The sequence below is a fragment of the Tinamus guttatus genome, unplaced genomic scaffold (assembly GCF_059628265.1).
Source record: "Tinamus guttatus ecotype Peru unplaced genomic scaffold, ASM5962826v1 Tinamus_guttatus_pri_ptg000311l, whole genome shotgun sequence".
In the NCBI taxonomy this organism is placed as follows: domain Eukaryota; kingdom Metazoa; phylum Chordata; class Aves; order Tinamiformes; family Tinamidae; genus Tinamus; species Tinamus guttatus.
In genome coordinates, this window is record NW_028288845.1 from 437,292 (window position 1) to 453,042 (window position 15,751).

At 45.6% G+C, this 15,751-nt stretch overlaps 1 protein-coding gene across 2 annotated transcripts in view; it reads right to left on the reverse strand.

The window, feature by feature from the left end:
* Nucleotides 1-1,080: 1,080 nt before the first annotated feature.
* The window catches only part of EPHA4 (EPH receptor A4), an 88,363-nt gene continuing 73,692 nt past the window's right edge, over nt 1,081-15,751 (reverse strand). The window contains exons 9-17 of one of the 2 annotated variants that reach the window (XM_088528491.1): nt 14,252-14,310; nt 13,356-13,469; nt 12,981-13,166; nt 9,292-9,353; nt 8,542-8,751; nt 5,851-6,000; nt 3,368-3,561; nt 1,997-2,152; nt 1,081-1,723 (exon numbers count right to left, since the gene is read on the reverse strand). In XM_088528491.1, the coding sequence (XP_088384617.1) occupies nt 1,609-1,723; nt 1,997-2,152; nt 3,368-3,561; nt 5,851-6,000; nt 8,542-8,751; nt 9,292-9,353; nt 12,981-13,166; nt 13,356-13,469; nt 14,252-14,310 (1,246 nt within the window). In that variant the 3' untranslated portion in view covers nt 1,081-1,608. Of the gene's footprint in view, nt 1,724-1,980; nt 2,153-3,367; nt 3,562-5,850; nt 6,001-8,541; nt 8,752-9,291; nt 9,354-12,980; nt 13,167-13,355; nt 13,470-14,251; nt 14,311-15,751 lie in introns of both variants that reach the window. The other variant, XM_088528492.1, reaches the window with a different exon arrangement.

The window sequence follows — 15,751 nt, forward strand, 5'->3', positions numbered from 1 at the left end:
GTTTTGCTGCTGAAAGTACAACTGTCAGGTCTCTAAAATGAGCAGCCCGTTCTTATGTTGCCTGGAAAAAATGATGGTTTAAAACGTGCTGGTTTAAGCAGTTTTTTAAAAGAAATCTTAAATTCTTCCAAATGGAAAAACTTTTATGAGTAATACTGCAGAACAGCTCGACGGGGTCCAAATTTAGCACCCCATATCCTGAACAAGTTGCTGTCTGTAAAAGTCAGAGTGAGGGAGAGCTGCTGGTTAAGAAATCAAGTCACTGATAAAAGCGACCCAAACTGATGGGAGCAGCACTGTGGATATCATATGGCTGTTTGGCATCTAAAACAAATGTAAAAGAGATGTGAATATAAAGCACCTAAATCATTTCTGAAGTTGCTGTCAGGTGCAGAGTGGAACCAAAAGATTATGGACCAAAGAAGCAATCAGCAATCCTAGCGTCATCAAAATATAAATCTCATCTTCCTGACATTTTGCCCGGCCCAGCAGCAGTGCAATGTCTATTCAGGCACCACGAAAGTCCTCTCATTTCCCATCACAGCATATACGAACCTGATCCTCTCTCTAAATGACTTCACATAAATTTCATCCTCTCAATGACCTTGGAATCCAATTTACACATTCCTGGGGTCCCTTTTTACTGATCAAGAAGTGTTAGAAAAGCCTCAATATAAATTGAGTCGCCACGACTGGGACTTGTCTCCTGACAGCACAAGTGCCCACCTGAGGGCAGGACATCTCCCTGCTTCCCCTGCTTGGCACATTCGTGAGGATGGGCACTTTGGAAGGCTACTGGCCCTGTGGGTGCGATCTTGCACCCTGAAATAAAGGTCCCCTGATCCACTGACCTTCTCCATGTGGCAAAGGGAACTGCTCCTTGGAAGAGAAAAGCAGTCCGAAGGCTCCGCAGCGCGACGGTCCCAGCTGGCTGCCGGCAACGCGTGCACAAAGCGTCTCTACGCGGGAGGATTCGGTAGCCCAAGAGCAGCCCGTGATCTCCCCACGAGTCCAGTTTTGCCCAGTAATCCACGAGGTGGGTCCAGCCCGTGAAGGGGGAGCTCACTAACGGACAGGCACTGATCAGCCACGTGATATTCTCACTGAGGTTTCTGCAAGGTATTAGTGATGCATCAAGTCTGCAAAAAAATATCCTCGGGCAGATTCTTCATTCCAGTGAAAGATGCACAACTGTGGTTTTGCCCACAAATAAAACACTATGGTTGTAATCCTACGGGTCACAGGGGGAAGGAAAGTTAATTCGTTTCTGTTTCTTAAGCACAGTATCTGGCAGCAAACATAGCATCAAAACTCAAATGTGACTTTATATTTATATAGATACATGTATTTTACATATCGTTGATCAACAGAGGAGTATGTTCCAAGAAACAATTTGTTCCAGGTCTGGTTTAAAATGACAGTTTGTCATTTCTGGAGGCCCCTCCCGACACACACGCTCACGTTCCGCACTCTGTACACCAAGCAATGCTGCAGATCTTTATTTCGACGGGCGAGGAGACGACGAAGTAAAAAAAGTGCAGTTCTTCAATTAAAGTGCATGGATGAGGTAAACTAATTTCAAGAGTTCTGAGTTGAGTCAGTACTGGCTCAGACGGGGACCATCCTGCCGTGCATCTGTTGCATCTGCGTGCGCATGGCCTGGACGCTGCCGAGCAGCTTGTTCTGGTGGGCGCCGGCGGTGACGCCGATCCTGGCCAGGTCCCTGCGGAAACAAGAGCAGAGCGGGGCTGAGCGCGCCCAGCGCCGGCCGCAGGGAAGGGGCTGCAGGCACCGCAAGCGACACGGCGAGAGCAGGGCACATGCACGGGGATGTTTAACTGCAGAGCGAAGGCAGCGCGGAGGCAGTTAGCGCTCTGCTCCGTCCAAATGAAAGGCATTCCACTGCTTTAATGAGCGCAGCGATATGCAGCACAAAGCAAAAGAGGCCGATTAAATCCAGATTTACCCGTTTTCTGTTACATCGCCGCGTACTTACTCCTGGTTCATGTGCACCACGGCCTCGAGGGTGGTATAGCCAGCAGCTGTGAAGTTATCCTTGTACCGCTCCATCTTAATGGCTTGAAGCCAATCTCCGACAGAAACCACCGCCGAGAACTCGGGGGAGCTGGGATCCAGCAGGGCTGTGCTGGGCCTGGACAGAGAGGTTGATCAGGCAGCTGAATCGGGAGCCGGGTTTGGTCCCTGCAGCCGCTGCTCCCAGAGACACGGAAATGCAGGAGCAGCAACCTGGGGCTCTAGCAAAACCTGGGGCTCCCCGTGCAGCAAAACGCAGCAAAGCGCAAGGTAACGGCGCTGCCCGAGGGTTCTATAAATCACACTGTTTCACTACACCTTTCTAAATTACTACTATATATCTGAGCAAAGCGATTACCGTGCAGCAACGCGTTGGCGAGCTCGGGCGGGCGGCAGCGTCGCCCCACGCTGCCCCCGGCGCTGGGCTCGTGCCCATCGCGCCGGCTACGACGCTCCCGCCCCGCCGTGTAGCACAAGAGCGGTGATTGCAGCCTAATTACACATAATTACACGCCACGTATAGCCATGTATTACATTAATGTTATCCGCATACTTGAAACCCCACGCTCCAAAGAAAAGAAGCATAAAGACATATAGATAGGTGGGCACATGAAGTGACCTTGAACAGGCTACTGAATTTCGTTAAAATAAGAAAAAAAATTAAAAATATATATATATATAAAAGAAAAATTAATGGATGATTTTTATATACATAAATGCCTGAGATATATAAAGATATATCTTTTTTTTTTTTTAACCAAAGAGCAAATAAAAGTTGCAAAAAAGACAAAATGGAAGAGTATGTAAATTTACAAAGCAGACTTTGTTTCTTTCTTTCTTTTTCCTGATTTGCTGTAAACAAAATCACCTTACAAAGCAAAAATATTTGAAAATAATAGAGCACAGCTGGTGTGAATTAGTGAAGCTCCCGTTACTTGAGCAGTATTTCACTGGCATAAACCAACTGCTGGTCTGCCCCAAAATAAAGATTTTTTTTTCCTACAACACTGGGAGTTTCCTTCCTATCATGCTCCTTTCACACGTACCAGATTTGCCGTAGCAAACAAAACAAAAACGTAACGCGGGATCAGTGGAGACATGAAACCGGCTTTCCCCAAAATTAAATTCAAATTCACATAAAAATTAATCCCCGCCTCCCCAATGCCCTCAAGGCACTGGCAGTAATGCCGTAATGCTCATTTGCAAATCCGACACAAATCCAGGTTTATAAAACCCGATGATGTACTTTTCCTGCAGAAAACCACATGGTTACTGCTCGCTACGGCGCGCGGGGACCCTCCCTGGGAGCCCCGTGCGTGTCCCCGTCCCAGACCTGGAGCTCTCGCTGCCCGTCCTCTTCAGGCTGTTGGGGTTGCGGATGAGCTTGTCCAGCATGTTGACGATCTGCCCAAATTTCGGCCTGTCACTGCGCTCCTTCTGCCAGCAATCCAGCATCAGCTGGTGGAGAGCAATGGGGCAGTCCATCGGGGGCGGCAGGCGATACCCTTCCTCGATGGCCTTGATCACCTGGACATGGCGCAGTTAGGAAGACATTAGAGAGCAGCAGATGCTACTCACATCTACCAGCTGAGTATCATTTATCTTAGGGTGATCCTAAGCATGGAAACAAATCCACAGCTAAGTGAAACAACATGGGAAATTGCACTCGGCCTCGAGCAGCTGGTGGTCTTGGTGCTGTCATTTCCCCTTGGTAATTCAAAAACTAAACGGGCTAAGGCGAGTAGGGAAGCAAATATTAGGAGCTGCTTGTGAGGACTGAAGTATATTTGTGAGTTTAAGAGCACTGTACACACCTCAACCTAGGGAGCAGCAATTAATACAGAAAAGACGAATATTAGGTACAGCACCCAAAGCAGCCATTGGATTCAGCAGGGATCCAATGGCATAAGGGGAAGGCAGAAGAGCCTTGTTAGAATTAAGCAGCTGCCCTTGGTGGGGAGAGGGTTGTGGAAGCAACAGCTGGACATCAAATCTGTTAATATCTGGCAGCTCCGGGTGCAGCACGTGGAAGCCCAAGTTTTCCCCATCAGTTCCAAAAGGCAGCAGATGATCCCTGCTTCCTCTCCTCCTGGTCTAGCTCATCCCGGCAGCAGCACAGGCCTCGTACAGAGCCTCTTCCCTCCGCACCGCATGCCCTGAACTAGGAAATGCCGAGATAAGCAGCCATCTGTGCAGCCTCGACAAGGAAAAGGCTGGGAAGCGCTGCTCTCCCCACAGGCAAGGGGGAAGCGCTGCTCTCCCCACAGGCAAGGGGGAAGCGCTGCTCTCCCCACAGGTAAGGGGGAAGCGCTGCTCTCCCCACAGGCAAGGGGGAAGCGCTGCTCTCCCCACAGGCAAGGGGGAAGCGCTGCTCTCCCCACAGACAAGGGGGAAGCGCTGCTCTCCCCACAGGCAAGGGGGAAGCGCTGCTCTCCCCACAGGCAAGGGGGAAGCGCTGCTCTCCCCACAGGTAAGGGGGAAGCGCTGCTCTCCCCACAGGCAAGGGGGAAGCGCTGCTCTCCCCACAGGTAAGGGGGAAGGCCGCGGGGCGTCGAGAGCCCCCGCAGCGGCTTCGCGACGGGACGCGGCAACGCGCTGGGTTGGCTGTGCGGGCTCAGCCTCCAGGACCTCCTGCCAGCAGAGCAAGGCAACGCTGACCGAGTGCCAGGAGAGACGTTTCGCATCCGAAGGGAACTCGGATCAAATCCTCTGTTTAGATTAAATGCCATCCACATCTAGACACTCTTTTAAAATATTTGGTTCTACCTAAGAAAGCAGATGACTTGCAAAATGACTTAGCCACTCCCAGGACCATATATTCAGATTAACATTTTCTTCTTCCTTATGCTTATAAATCCCCTGGGAAAAGAATTACGGATAATCTATGTCTCATTTTCACTGGATTTTTTTTAATTTAATAAAAAATCTATTCGAAAAGCCCTTATTAGCATTATTATTAAATACTCTTCAGAAATAGCAGTCATTGTGTATGTTCCCTCTTGGAATACACTGAAGTAGTCCAGATGGTACAGTTAAACAGGACATGCATAATTTAAGGATGGTCATTTAGCAAAGCTGCTTTTTAATGTCCTCGGGGGGCAGCTCTGTGATTGTTGTGGGGATACTCTAACTGATAACCAGGATTGGATTTCATATGTGTTGCCTTAGATATCCTGAAAGAAATGAAATCATTTGGAAGAATTACGAGCACACTGGGTTTTGAGGAATTAACTACTAATAAGAAGCCTCATTAAAGTGTTTTTTCTTTCTTAATGACTTTCAATAACACTGAGATTTAATATCAATATTCACATTTCTCCTCTTTCAGCACTATGATCCAACAGCTTGAATACATTCATTTCTTTTTGCTCTAATCTTCACTTTTCTTACTTTAACCACTTATAACTTCACTTTCAAAGAGAAGAGAGAGGAAAAAAAGAAAAAAAAGAGAAGGGAAAAAAGAGAAGAGAAAAAGAAAAGAGAAAAGAAAAAAAGGAGACAGCAAAAAGAGCAAAGAGGTCAGGGAAAGAGAGAGAGAGAGAGAGAGTGAGATGATAGATGCATTAGCTCTAAATGCTAACTTGAGAATCTGCCTCCCTTGGCCATACATGAGCCTTGCGGTATTCATGGAAGCCTTTATTCTGGAGAAGTTCACTGGGAAAACAGGAATTATGGTAACCTTTTTAAGAAAACGGGAGAAATGCATGATAGTCACATGGCGACCGACACAGGAAAACACCAGCACGACATCGAAAGAAGAAAAACCAAGGGGAGGGGAGAGCGGGAAGGAGGCGGAAGCCTCGGGATGAGCCTTACATCTTGGTTGGACATGTCCCAGTAGGGCCTCTCCCCGTAGGACATCACTTCCCACATGACGATGCCGTAGCTCCACACGTCGCTGGCCGACGTGAACTTGCGGTAGGCGATGGCCTCCGGAGCCGTCCACCGGATGGGGATCTTGCCGCCCTGGCACAAGGGAAGAGCCGTTGGGGCGGGTGCGGGCGCAGGGCAGCGCAGCCCAGCGCCACCCGCCACCCGAGGCAGCGCGTCGCCGGCAGCCGCTCCGCACCGCTCCCGGACGGGCCTCCGCTTGCTCCTTCTCTTGCCATGACAGCGCCAGGCCCAACCAGGAGGCAAGGCTGCCCATCTGTTTTCTTCAGTCACAGGGAGGCCAACCAGTAAATTGTAAATTGTTTTTTCATCATCCCGCTTAGACATCTCTGCTTAGGGCAATGCAGAAGGATGAGAAAGGGCCAGAGCTTTTACAAAGTGCCTGCTAGAGATTTAGTTGACAAAACAAATAAGTACATGCTGTTAATTACTACTTCCTTGCTTGCCTGCCCAACCTGTTTGCCCTGTTCCAGAAAAGTGGGTTTATAAACATTTTGTTTTTCAAAAGGGCGAAACAGAGACAGGATGAACTGGGAAGAAGTCTGAACACTGCGGTGTTTCCCATGGGCAGCATCCCAAATCCTACAAGGGCTGTGAGAAGGCGAGCGAGGCCCTGGGCTCTCCCAGCCCACGGAGCTTCACGCTGGACCACGGCACAGGGCAGCCTGGGCAGCACTTGCAGAGCTGCCTCTTGTTACTCTTATTTAAACAAATAAAACACTTGGGGCACCTGATCTGGGCCACTGGGGGTTCTGCTCTGCTTTAAGAGGGACTCTCTCCATCCTGTTTATCTGATTTTGCCTTAGCTGAGTGATCCCAGGCCAGAGATTTCTCCTTTTGTTTATGCTAATATACAAGGTGTTTTTAATTGAGCTTTTGCTTTCCTGCAGTTACATCTGGGGAATGACTTAAGCTGAACAAAGCTTTCAGCATGTTTTTTTTCATTTGCTTTTATGCTTTTCTGATTAAGTTTATTTTGGTAGTTTTTTTTCTCAGCAGTCCTGTAGATACTTTTATCCATAACTGAGTGCAGCATGTGTATACTTAATAGTTTATTGTCCTCATATATTTCTCCAGTGTTTATGATGGACCTGTTCCAAAGCCCATTGAAATCAAAAGGGGTCTTCTACTGGCTTCTTTGGCCTTTGGATCAGGCCCTTTGCCAATCAATTTGTGGCTGCATGTGCCTCTTTTGCGGCCACAGCACGCGTGCACTTCAACGAGTCCCAGCATTAACAGGGAACAGAAAGCACCACCCTCCTAAAGCAGGATCCTCTAAAATTGCATTTTACTGTATCATCTCTGGTTGTGAAAAACTTGATCCCTCCTTCCAAGCGCAGATGCAGGGACACAGATGCATTGCATCCATATGGTTGTCATTTAAAAATTTGTCAATAAGCTCTTTTTATTTAGCTGTTTGAGTACAGTGGAGTTCATCCAAATTTTCCTGATTCTTCATTACTGATACCAAACGAAGACAATGCTCTGTAATACAAATTGCACTGATTCCCTGTAGTTCACTTTTGAGAGAAAACATAACACTATCTGCACTCGCAAAACTCAAAGGGGGACTTTTCAGTCATTTGTGTCTTGCCCTTGTGCATTTGTATAAGTTTGATTTCCCTCAATGCAGCTTCCCAGAGCTCTGCTGCTGCTGCTGCCTCTTCCACTTGCTGCCCCTATGAGTGAGAAATACCAGGGCTGGCCAGTGTTTAATAGTACATGAGTCTATTCTTTCCTGTAATGAACTGTGAATCCATTAAAGGATGAGTATGGGGATTAAACTGCAAAAAACGGAGCACTGCAAACAAACTCTGCGCTAGGGAGAACAGATGGAGAATGGCAGATATTTAAAAACAAAGAAAATAAGCAATTAAAAAAGAGACTTTATAAACTCTGACTTTTTTTTTCAGGCACACGTTAATTACCGAGGTATTGGTACAAAGGCTAGTAATGGCTGGGACGTTGTTTTGTGGGAAGAAGTACTTGCATTAGTATTATTTCATGAGCAGCATACTAAAATAGCTTAGCAAAGTTAGTAACAGTGGGAAACTGATATACAGAAAAATGGGAAGGAAACAAAACAAAACAAGAAAACTGAGGCAAAAGCATTTACCACAACCAATCTTGGGAATGCGGGCTTTACTTTTCCCAGCTCCCATAATTTGGGTCAATTTATGAAGATCTTTGGGATGGGCAAAAGTGTGTTTTTGCTTTTTTTGCATGTATGTTTGTGACAAATCCAGACTTCTTGTCTCAACCTTCAGTGGGACTTATCTCTTACAAATAATTATGTACCTCTCTAAAGTCAGAAGGAATAGAAACCCAGGCTCTAATCCTGGTGTGAGATTCCTGCCAGGCACTCCTAGCACAGTACGAGAACCACGGGTCGTATCACAGAGCAGAAACACTGATGTAGCCACTGATATAGCAATATCATCACGTCAATCTACACGCACGATGGAGCCGGGTACAGTGTTTACTCTTATGCTGTGATACAGGTTTTAACTTATGCCTGAGATTACTTCAAAACAAACCACGTCACCTCCCACACCGTCACACAGAAACAGGCCGGACGACAGACAGGATGTTTTCCTTCCTTCCTTCCTTCCTTACCCGCGTGGTGTAAGCTGCTTCGGGGTCGTCTTCCAGGACGCGGGACATGCCGAAGTCGGACACCTTGCAGACCAGGTTGCTGTTGACCAGGATGTTTCGCGCCGCGAGGTCCCGGTGCACGTAGCTCATGTCAGACAGGTACTTCATCCCCGAGCCAATGCCACGAAGCATCCCCACCAGCTGGATTACTGTAAATCTGCCATCATTCTTCTGCATACAAGGAAAGGAAGAAAATCACAGAGCATTATACTAAAAGCTACATTATTGCCACTGCTGAAATTGGCAGGGAGCACATCTCCAGACCCCCATCTTGTCTGAAAGAAAATGCAGCCTTATTTCCTCGCCCCCTAACTAGTGTCTGTAATTCACCAGTAAAGCACAAACCCCGAAGTTTTGTTACAGCTTCCTGTGATGCATGTGATGTAACCAGTTTTAATGAGTCGGCAGAAGGGTGATGCTTTCAGAAAATGGAGCAAATCAAAACTGTTCCCTTTTAAACATGGATTATTTAAGAGCCTGGTATTTTAAACATTACATTTTTATATAAATATATATCATTCTACTTTACATTTATTTTGTTTCTTTATAGGAACAAATCCAGAAAAGAAACAGAATCTATGAAGTATAAACATAACGTCTTTTTAAATGCTGTATTTTCAATATCCCTCTGCAAAACAGAAGCATTATAAGAAACCAGAAAATGTTTCCCAGTATAAAATCCCCTTAGCTTATTAGGAAGCAGTCACCTACCCTGAGGAAGGCATCCAAGGAGCCATTCTCCATGTACTCAGTTATGATCATTACCGGTTTACCTAGAGTTCACAGAAAGAAAAACACAAATCTGTGATGAACACTGATGTTAATGGGATAAAAATGGGTTGCACATGATTTTACTGCCAAGACACCTGTCTTACACAATCTAATTTAATTTGAAATGCACCAAGCTTATGTCTCAGCTGGGGGGAGCGAGAGAAGAATATTACAGGCCAAGAATGTTTAAAGGGCCCATCTGGAAGGTTAACCCTTTGCGTGACTTGTTGGCAAAGCCTCTAGTTGAAGCAGCTCCTGCTGTCTAGGGAATGTATGAACTGATCACTGCCATCTAAGAAGAAAAGATCTGTTCAAGCTTGACAGAAATCTTCCTTGCAATTGAATTGTTTGCAGACCGTATAGCTTTCCTTTCCAAAATGGGATTAATGAATGCTTCGGTCCTTTCTGTCTTTTGAGACATCAGTTTAGGGGAGCTGGAAGACTGTTTGCAGCTACAGGGTACTAAAAGACAACTACAATCAGAAATGCAAAAAATATACCCTGTTCCTCTCAACTTTCTCCATCTTGAATCTGTATCCTGTGCCTCTCATTATTTATAAATGAGCCAAAGCCATTTGCCTCATGAAGTCACCCACAGGACAAATGATTCACTGAGATGTGTCACACGTTGGGGTAATGCTTCAGCAGCACTCAGCTTCCCACGGCACAAGGCGGAACCCAGCCTGGGCAAGCTGGAGAGAAATCTGCTGTTACTGGTACAGGGACGCTTTCTAGGCACTTTTCTGTCTAAAAATAATAGCAAATGTATAAATAACACTTGATGTTACCTTCAAGTACTTTACAAAGTCACACGACCCTGAATTTGAAAACATTTGCGTATGTACAAGTAACACTAATTATTTCCAGTGCTTAATTACGTTTGATTTTCAACACCTGAGTATTTGCAGCAATCAGTCTAATGTCATCTCCATTTTAACAGACAGCAGCGGCAGATGTGGGGAAGTGACTTGTGAAATGGCAAAGGCTGCTCCCGAGATCCTCGCTGTTAAGCCCACCTCAAACCAGGGGAGCACATGCGGGTGAGCACCAGCCTGGGATGGAAACTCATCCTAAGCCTGTCGCTTCCTAGAGCTTGGTGTTAGCCAAGGAACTACAGCGGTTTCTGGGAATGTCCCAGAGAAGAGAGAATGTCTCTTAGAGAGAATGTCCCAAAGAAACTGCACTTGTGTACTTAACTGCCCGAAGCAGCTCTGAGTAAGGGCCTGTTACCAGGGAAGGAGGGTTCGGGGAGACGTCCCCCAGCCCGCGGGCACCGTCGATACCGAGGCAGAATCACCCCCTTGGAAGGACACGGCTTTTCCTCACTTCTTTCACCAGGAAGTAGCTGCTTCAGAACAAGCAGCTATGGAAACTGCTCTGCTGTGGATGCTGCAGCCCCGAGAAGCTCCCATAATCATTTCTACTTCAGTGCATTTTTCACCAAGTTCCTTCTCTTGTTAGATTTCTGTTCTGAACTAACCCTTTTCTTGATTAAAAAACAATACTCTACAAGAACCAGCTATACTGAAAATTTCATGTTGTGTCACTGAGGACACATAAATATATATAAAATGCATTACTTATTTCACTCATCATTATTCGTTTCCCTGGTCAGTCCCAATCCAGCATTTGTTGGCTTTTTCCCATTCCTCACTCTCCTGCCCTTCCCAGCTGACAGAACTCCTACTGCTTTGGCTGCACGCAGACCTGCAGACCTGTGAAATGCCAGCCCAGCAGCTGGGCCCTTTACAACCTCTGTGAACAAAGCAGCAAGGGATGGTGTTGCTTAAAGCAGACTGTGGCGTGTGGGTTTGGTGACCTTGGCTGGGCATTTGCATCCGCAAGGGAAGAGATGTGATAAAACACCAGCCTCTCCCTAGTTCACCTCGGCAAACGTTCTTCAACACGAACACAAAGAACTCCAGCCCAATCTGCATATTTCACCATCTCATTTATCCTTGCAACTGTGACCAGAAGCCTTCCACAGAACAAATACACCTAAATGAGTTTTAATTAACCTTCCTCAATCAAAAGACACTATGTCAACCTAGAAAGGAAGAAAGGGAGACTCTTTCAGTGCATTAACACATAATGTCATTACTCAGGCACTTCTTGAGCTGGGGAGGGGGAAGGAGAGAAGTTACCATCAGTGAGTCAATTATTAAAGTACTTGACTAGCAGCCAATAACATATTCATGGTTCTCTGCTGCCTCGCTTCCTTCAACCCCCACCTACTCCACTATTTATCTCACATTTTAATTTTCAGTTTATTAAATGCACTCATTTATCACAGCATTCAGAAACCTATGGAGAAATTGAGATGAATGTCTTCTTAAGTAGCCCTGTTTACCAAACACACCAGCCCTGAGGCAACCAGGCTGCCTGCAGCAGAAACCCTGCTCGCTGCGAGCCAGGCAACGAGGTGCTTGGGTCAGGCGACCACCTCCTCGCTGAAAATTCCCAATCATTTTAATTCAGTGACAACTGCATTATGCAAATGCCTACAGTCATTTATAACTGCCAGAGCTGTAACTGCTATGGGGTTGAGAGCCCCAGTGGGATTTCAACACTAAGAGCCTGTTCTGCCTCTTTCTTTCACAGATGTGCTACAAGAATCACCGTCTATGGCAAACAGTGACCCAAGGAGAGACTCTCGTTTTTGTATTAAATAAAAGTATCTCTGCTGGAGATACTTTATGTTCTGCTAGTTGTCCTTTATAGCTTCTTCCCAGCTATTTCTCATTCCTTGCCCTGTTCACGTGCCGAGCTCCTGCTCGGCCTCACGCTCTCCCAGCGGCGGGAGGCAAGCTCCACAAATCCCTCCCTCCGGCAGGGACTCGCGAGCTCCCTCGCTCGTGTCCGGGCTCCCTCGCTCGTGTCCTTGCTGCCCCCGAGCCCGGCAGGGCCTCCCGGCTCAGGAGGCGCGTGGCGAGGCCGGGCGCCCCGAGCTTGCAGCAACGCACGAGCTGCCGCTTCGCTGCGGGCCCCGGCGCTCTCCTCCTCACAACAGCTCCTGCCTGCAAACAGCCTCGAACAGCACTAAAAAATAACCAGCCAAACAGAAGGATCAGCCACGTAACTTCTGCAAAGATAGAGAGAAGTTATCACACCTGTAAATCAAAGTCAACAAACAAGCATGTTTCTCGCTAAAACAAACTTACTTCAGTTCAAAGCCCTCTTTACCTCTGTGCTTTCTACCTCAAACATACAACACTGTAGTTTTGTTTTGGTATTTTTCCTGCAATCATTCTAAATTCTTGTCTCACCATCTGCTTTCGCCTCTCCTGTAACAATCAGCTCAGTTTCACAAAGATGCGAAAGATGCCGGCTTGGCATAGCAAGACGGAAAGAAAAGCCCCGACCCCTGCAGTATTTAATTCCTCCTACAAAATCTCGTACAAGCTGCCTGCAGATAGAGTATCAGTTGAAACCATAAACCCATTTATAGCTGACAACAAGATTAATGACTTGTCCTGCACTGATTTCCTCCTATTAGCTATCAGTGGATCTGTTCCATCTGTCATTTCACAGGAGAGAGGGTAAGAAGGAAAAAAAAAAAAAAAAAACTCCACAGATTTAATTTCTCAGTGACTTCCAAATTGGCCTTGTCATGAAAATGACCTACTTACATTTAGTGACTACACCTTCCAAGTGGATGATATTGGGGTGGTCAAACTGTCCCATGATGCTGGCCTCACTCAGAAAGTCTCTTCTTTGTTTATCGGTGTAACCAGCTTTTAGAGTCTTGATAGCGACGCAGATCTCTCTTTTTCCTGGTACTTTGAGACGTCCACTACAAACTTCACCAAATTCCCCTTCAGGAAAAAGGCACAAGAATCCATTGGTCATGAGTCTGAAGCACACACTTGGTGCTGTCAAACTGTAACTGTCAGTTCATTTTGGGAAATCATCATACAAAGACAACTGAATGCCAAAAAATGCTCTCCAAAAAGCCAATTTAAAACTCCATTTACTGCAAAAAATACAAAAGTTTTGGCACTTACCCACACCGATAACTTTTTCAATCTTTATGCAGGAGGCATCAATTTCCTTGGCAAATTCCCTCACAGCTTGGTTTGGATCCTCATATGTAAAAGGATCCACATATGTTCTAACACCTGCAAGGCAGAAATGTTTTATTTGAAGTCACTGATCTACATGCTGCTGAACACAGAACATATGAGACTGAAGCCTTAATGATATACAACACCAAAGAGAGTGCACAATAAAGAAGTACTGTAAGCCAGGAATGACTGATGAAGAAGGAAGGACTTAATGTATTTTTCTCCAATGGAACTTTTTAATGTAAATATTTAATATTTCCCAGTATTGACAGGAAAAAAAAATCAGGCTTTTGCCAATAAATGAGCTTCATCAACCACCACCATCACTAATGGGCCAATGGCTGGACTAGGGACTCATGAAAGAAAAAGCTGTGAAATTGCCCTTTTGAGAGCAAAGAAATTCTTCACATCCTAAACTTGGCACCTGGGTGACAGTAGGATTCGGTCCTGAAAAAAAGGCAGCAAAGTTTACACTTCCTTTTCTGCAGCACTGCCTCTGCTCCATCCAGAAAGATGGAAATACTCCTTAGCAGAGAATTGTGGCAAAATAATCATGCCTAGATATCACTAGCCAAGAGGAGGAGTCTGCTAGTGGAAAGGAGCAAAGGAAACAAATAGATTAACATTCTTTCTGTCTTTCCTCCCAGATATATTTTATACAGGCTCTTCTAGTATCCCTGTTAAGGAAATGCATACTTTTTGTATATGAATGGCTACAACAAGGAAAATGAATCTAGTTATCTCAAGAGGAATGTCATTCCTTATTTCCTAAGCATCAGAATGTTGGACATGTTTTGTGAACCAACTCAGAACCCCTCGGCCCCGCTGCCCTTTACCTTGGTTCAAGTGTTTCTCCTCGTCGGCCTCCTGCTTAGCCTTACTGTACTTACTGCGTCTGTCAGAACAAAAAAGAACATTACGTTCAAAATAAATATTTTCCTTTGGGACAAGCTCCTCTTCTTGCCCTGCTGCGACTCGAGCTGTTCACACCTGCCACAGCCCGTGCTCTGCAGCTCCCGGACAGGAGCCCGGACACGACCTGCACTGGGGCAGGAGCCTCCTCTCCACAAACTGCTCCCAGGGTTACTGGCATCAACAGAGCATCGAGGAAACACAAATGTCCATATTTGCATCTCGGTGGTTACCCAAAGAAAAAACAAGCTTGCATTTCAGCTGCTACTTCTTCAAACACGCATTTGCAATTTAGGGCAAAAAAAAAAAGGGCCAAGCTGCTTTTTTAGCAATCATATATGGATTCAAACACTCCAGCAGAGGTGTTTTGGTAGACTGATTTTCAAACATAACTGGGCAAATGCCAGTACCTACCCCCTATTTAACAGAAAATTTTAGAAGTCTATAAACACAGAAATCACAACTGAAGCAAAGAAATCCTGGCCATCAAAAACACAGATTTCTTTTTAATCGACAGATAATTGAGGGGGACAACAACAACTCCTGATGGCAAAATCCCTCTACTAAACCTCTGAGGGGAACACAGTAATGTAGTGCATAGTATGTTAATTCTATAGATTATTATTTCTACACCTACACGCACAATTATGCACCAGTTATATATTTAATTAGTTCAGCTTTAAACCTCAAAGGGTAAATGACATTAAGAAAAGTTAATAATACAAGTGGTTCCTCTGATAGGGAGGATATTGAGAAGTCAGCTCTGCCAAACGTGCATTGTGATTACAAGTTCCCTGGTGTTTAATGGTTTCTACACATAAAGGTTTGATTTGGGCTTTTACAGATAGTTCACTGAAAATTCAGAATCAGACATGAGAACAGACACTGCCAAAGACAAGGCCTCACTGCTGCCCACTCCTCAGCTTGCTTGTTCCTATGGAAGTCGGGACAAATGTCCCATCATTTCAAGGACAAACTTGGAGTTATTGATAAAATAAAGGAAAAAACATCCTGCTGAACACGCCGAGACTACCCTGGCTTTGAACTCGGAAGTCTCACAGCTCTCCACAATACCAGCTGGACTTGTGTTCAGACATAAAAAGCAGGAATGCCCCATAATTGGTTGGGAGCTTCTTTTTTTGGACGAAAGTCAATTAGCACAAATGACTTCAAATCACAAGAAATGCATTATTAAAAACCATGCTGGATCCAAGTGCCAATTTAAAACATTTATTTGCCTGAGGACTTAGAGCGCTGGTGTAACAGAGCAGAGTTAAATAAAAGGACAATTCTCTGCTTCGAGTTATTGAGCTGAACAGGGAAGAGTCAGCACAAAATTCCACCTACTGCCACATGGGACCAGGTCAGGTAAGGGGATTGCAGAGATGGCTGGGGATACTACACAATCTCTCCCAGAGCAAAGA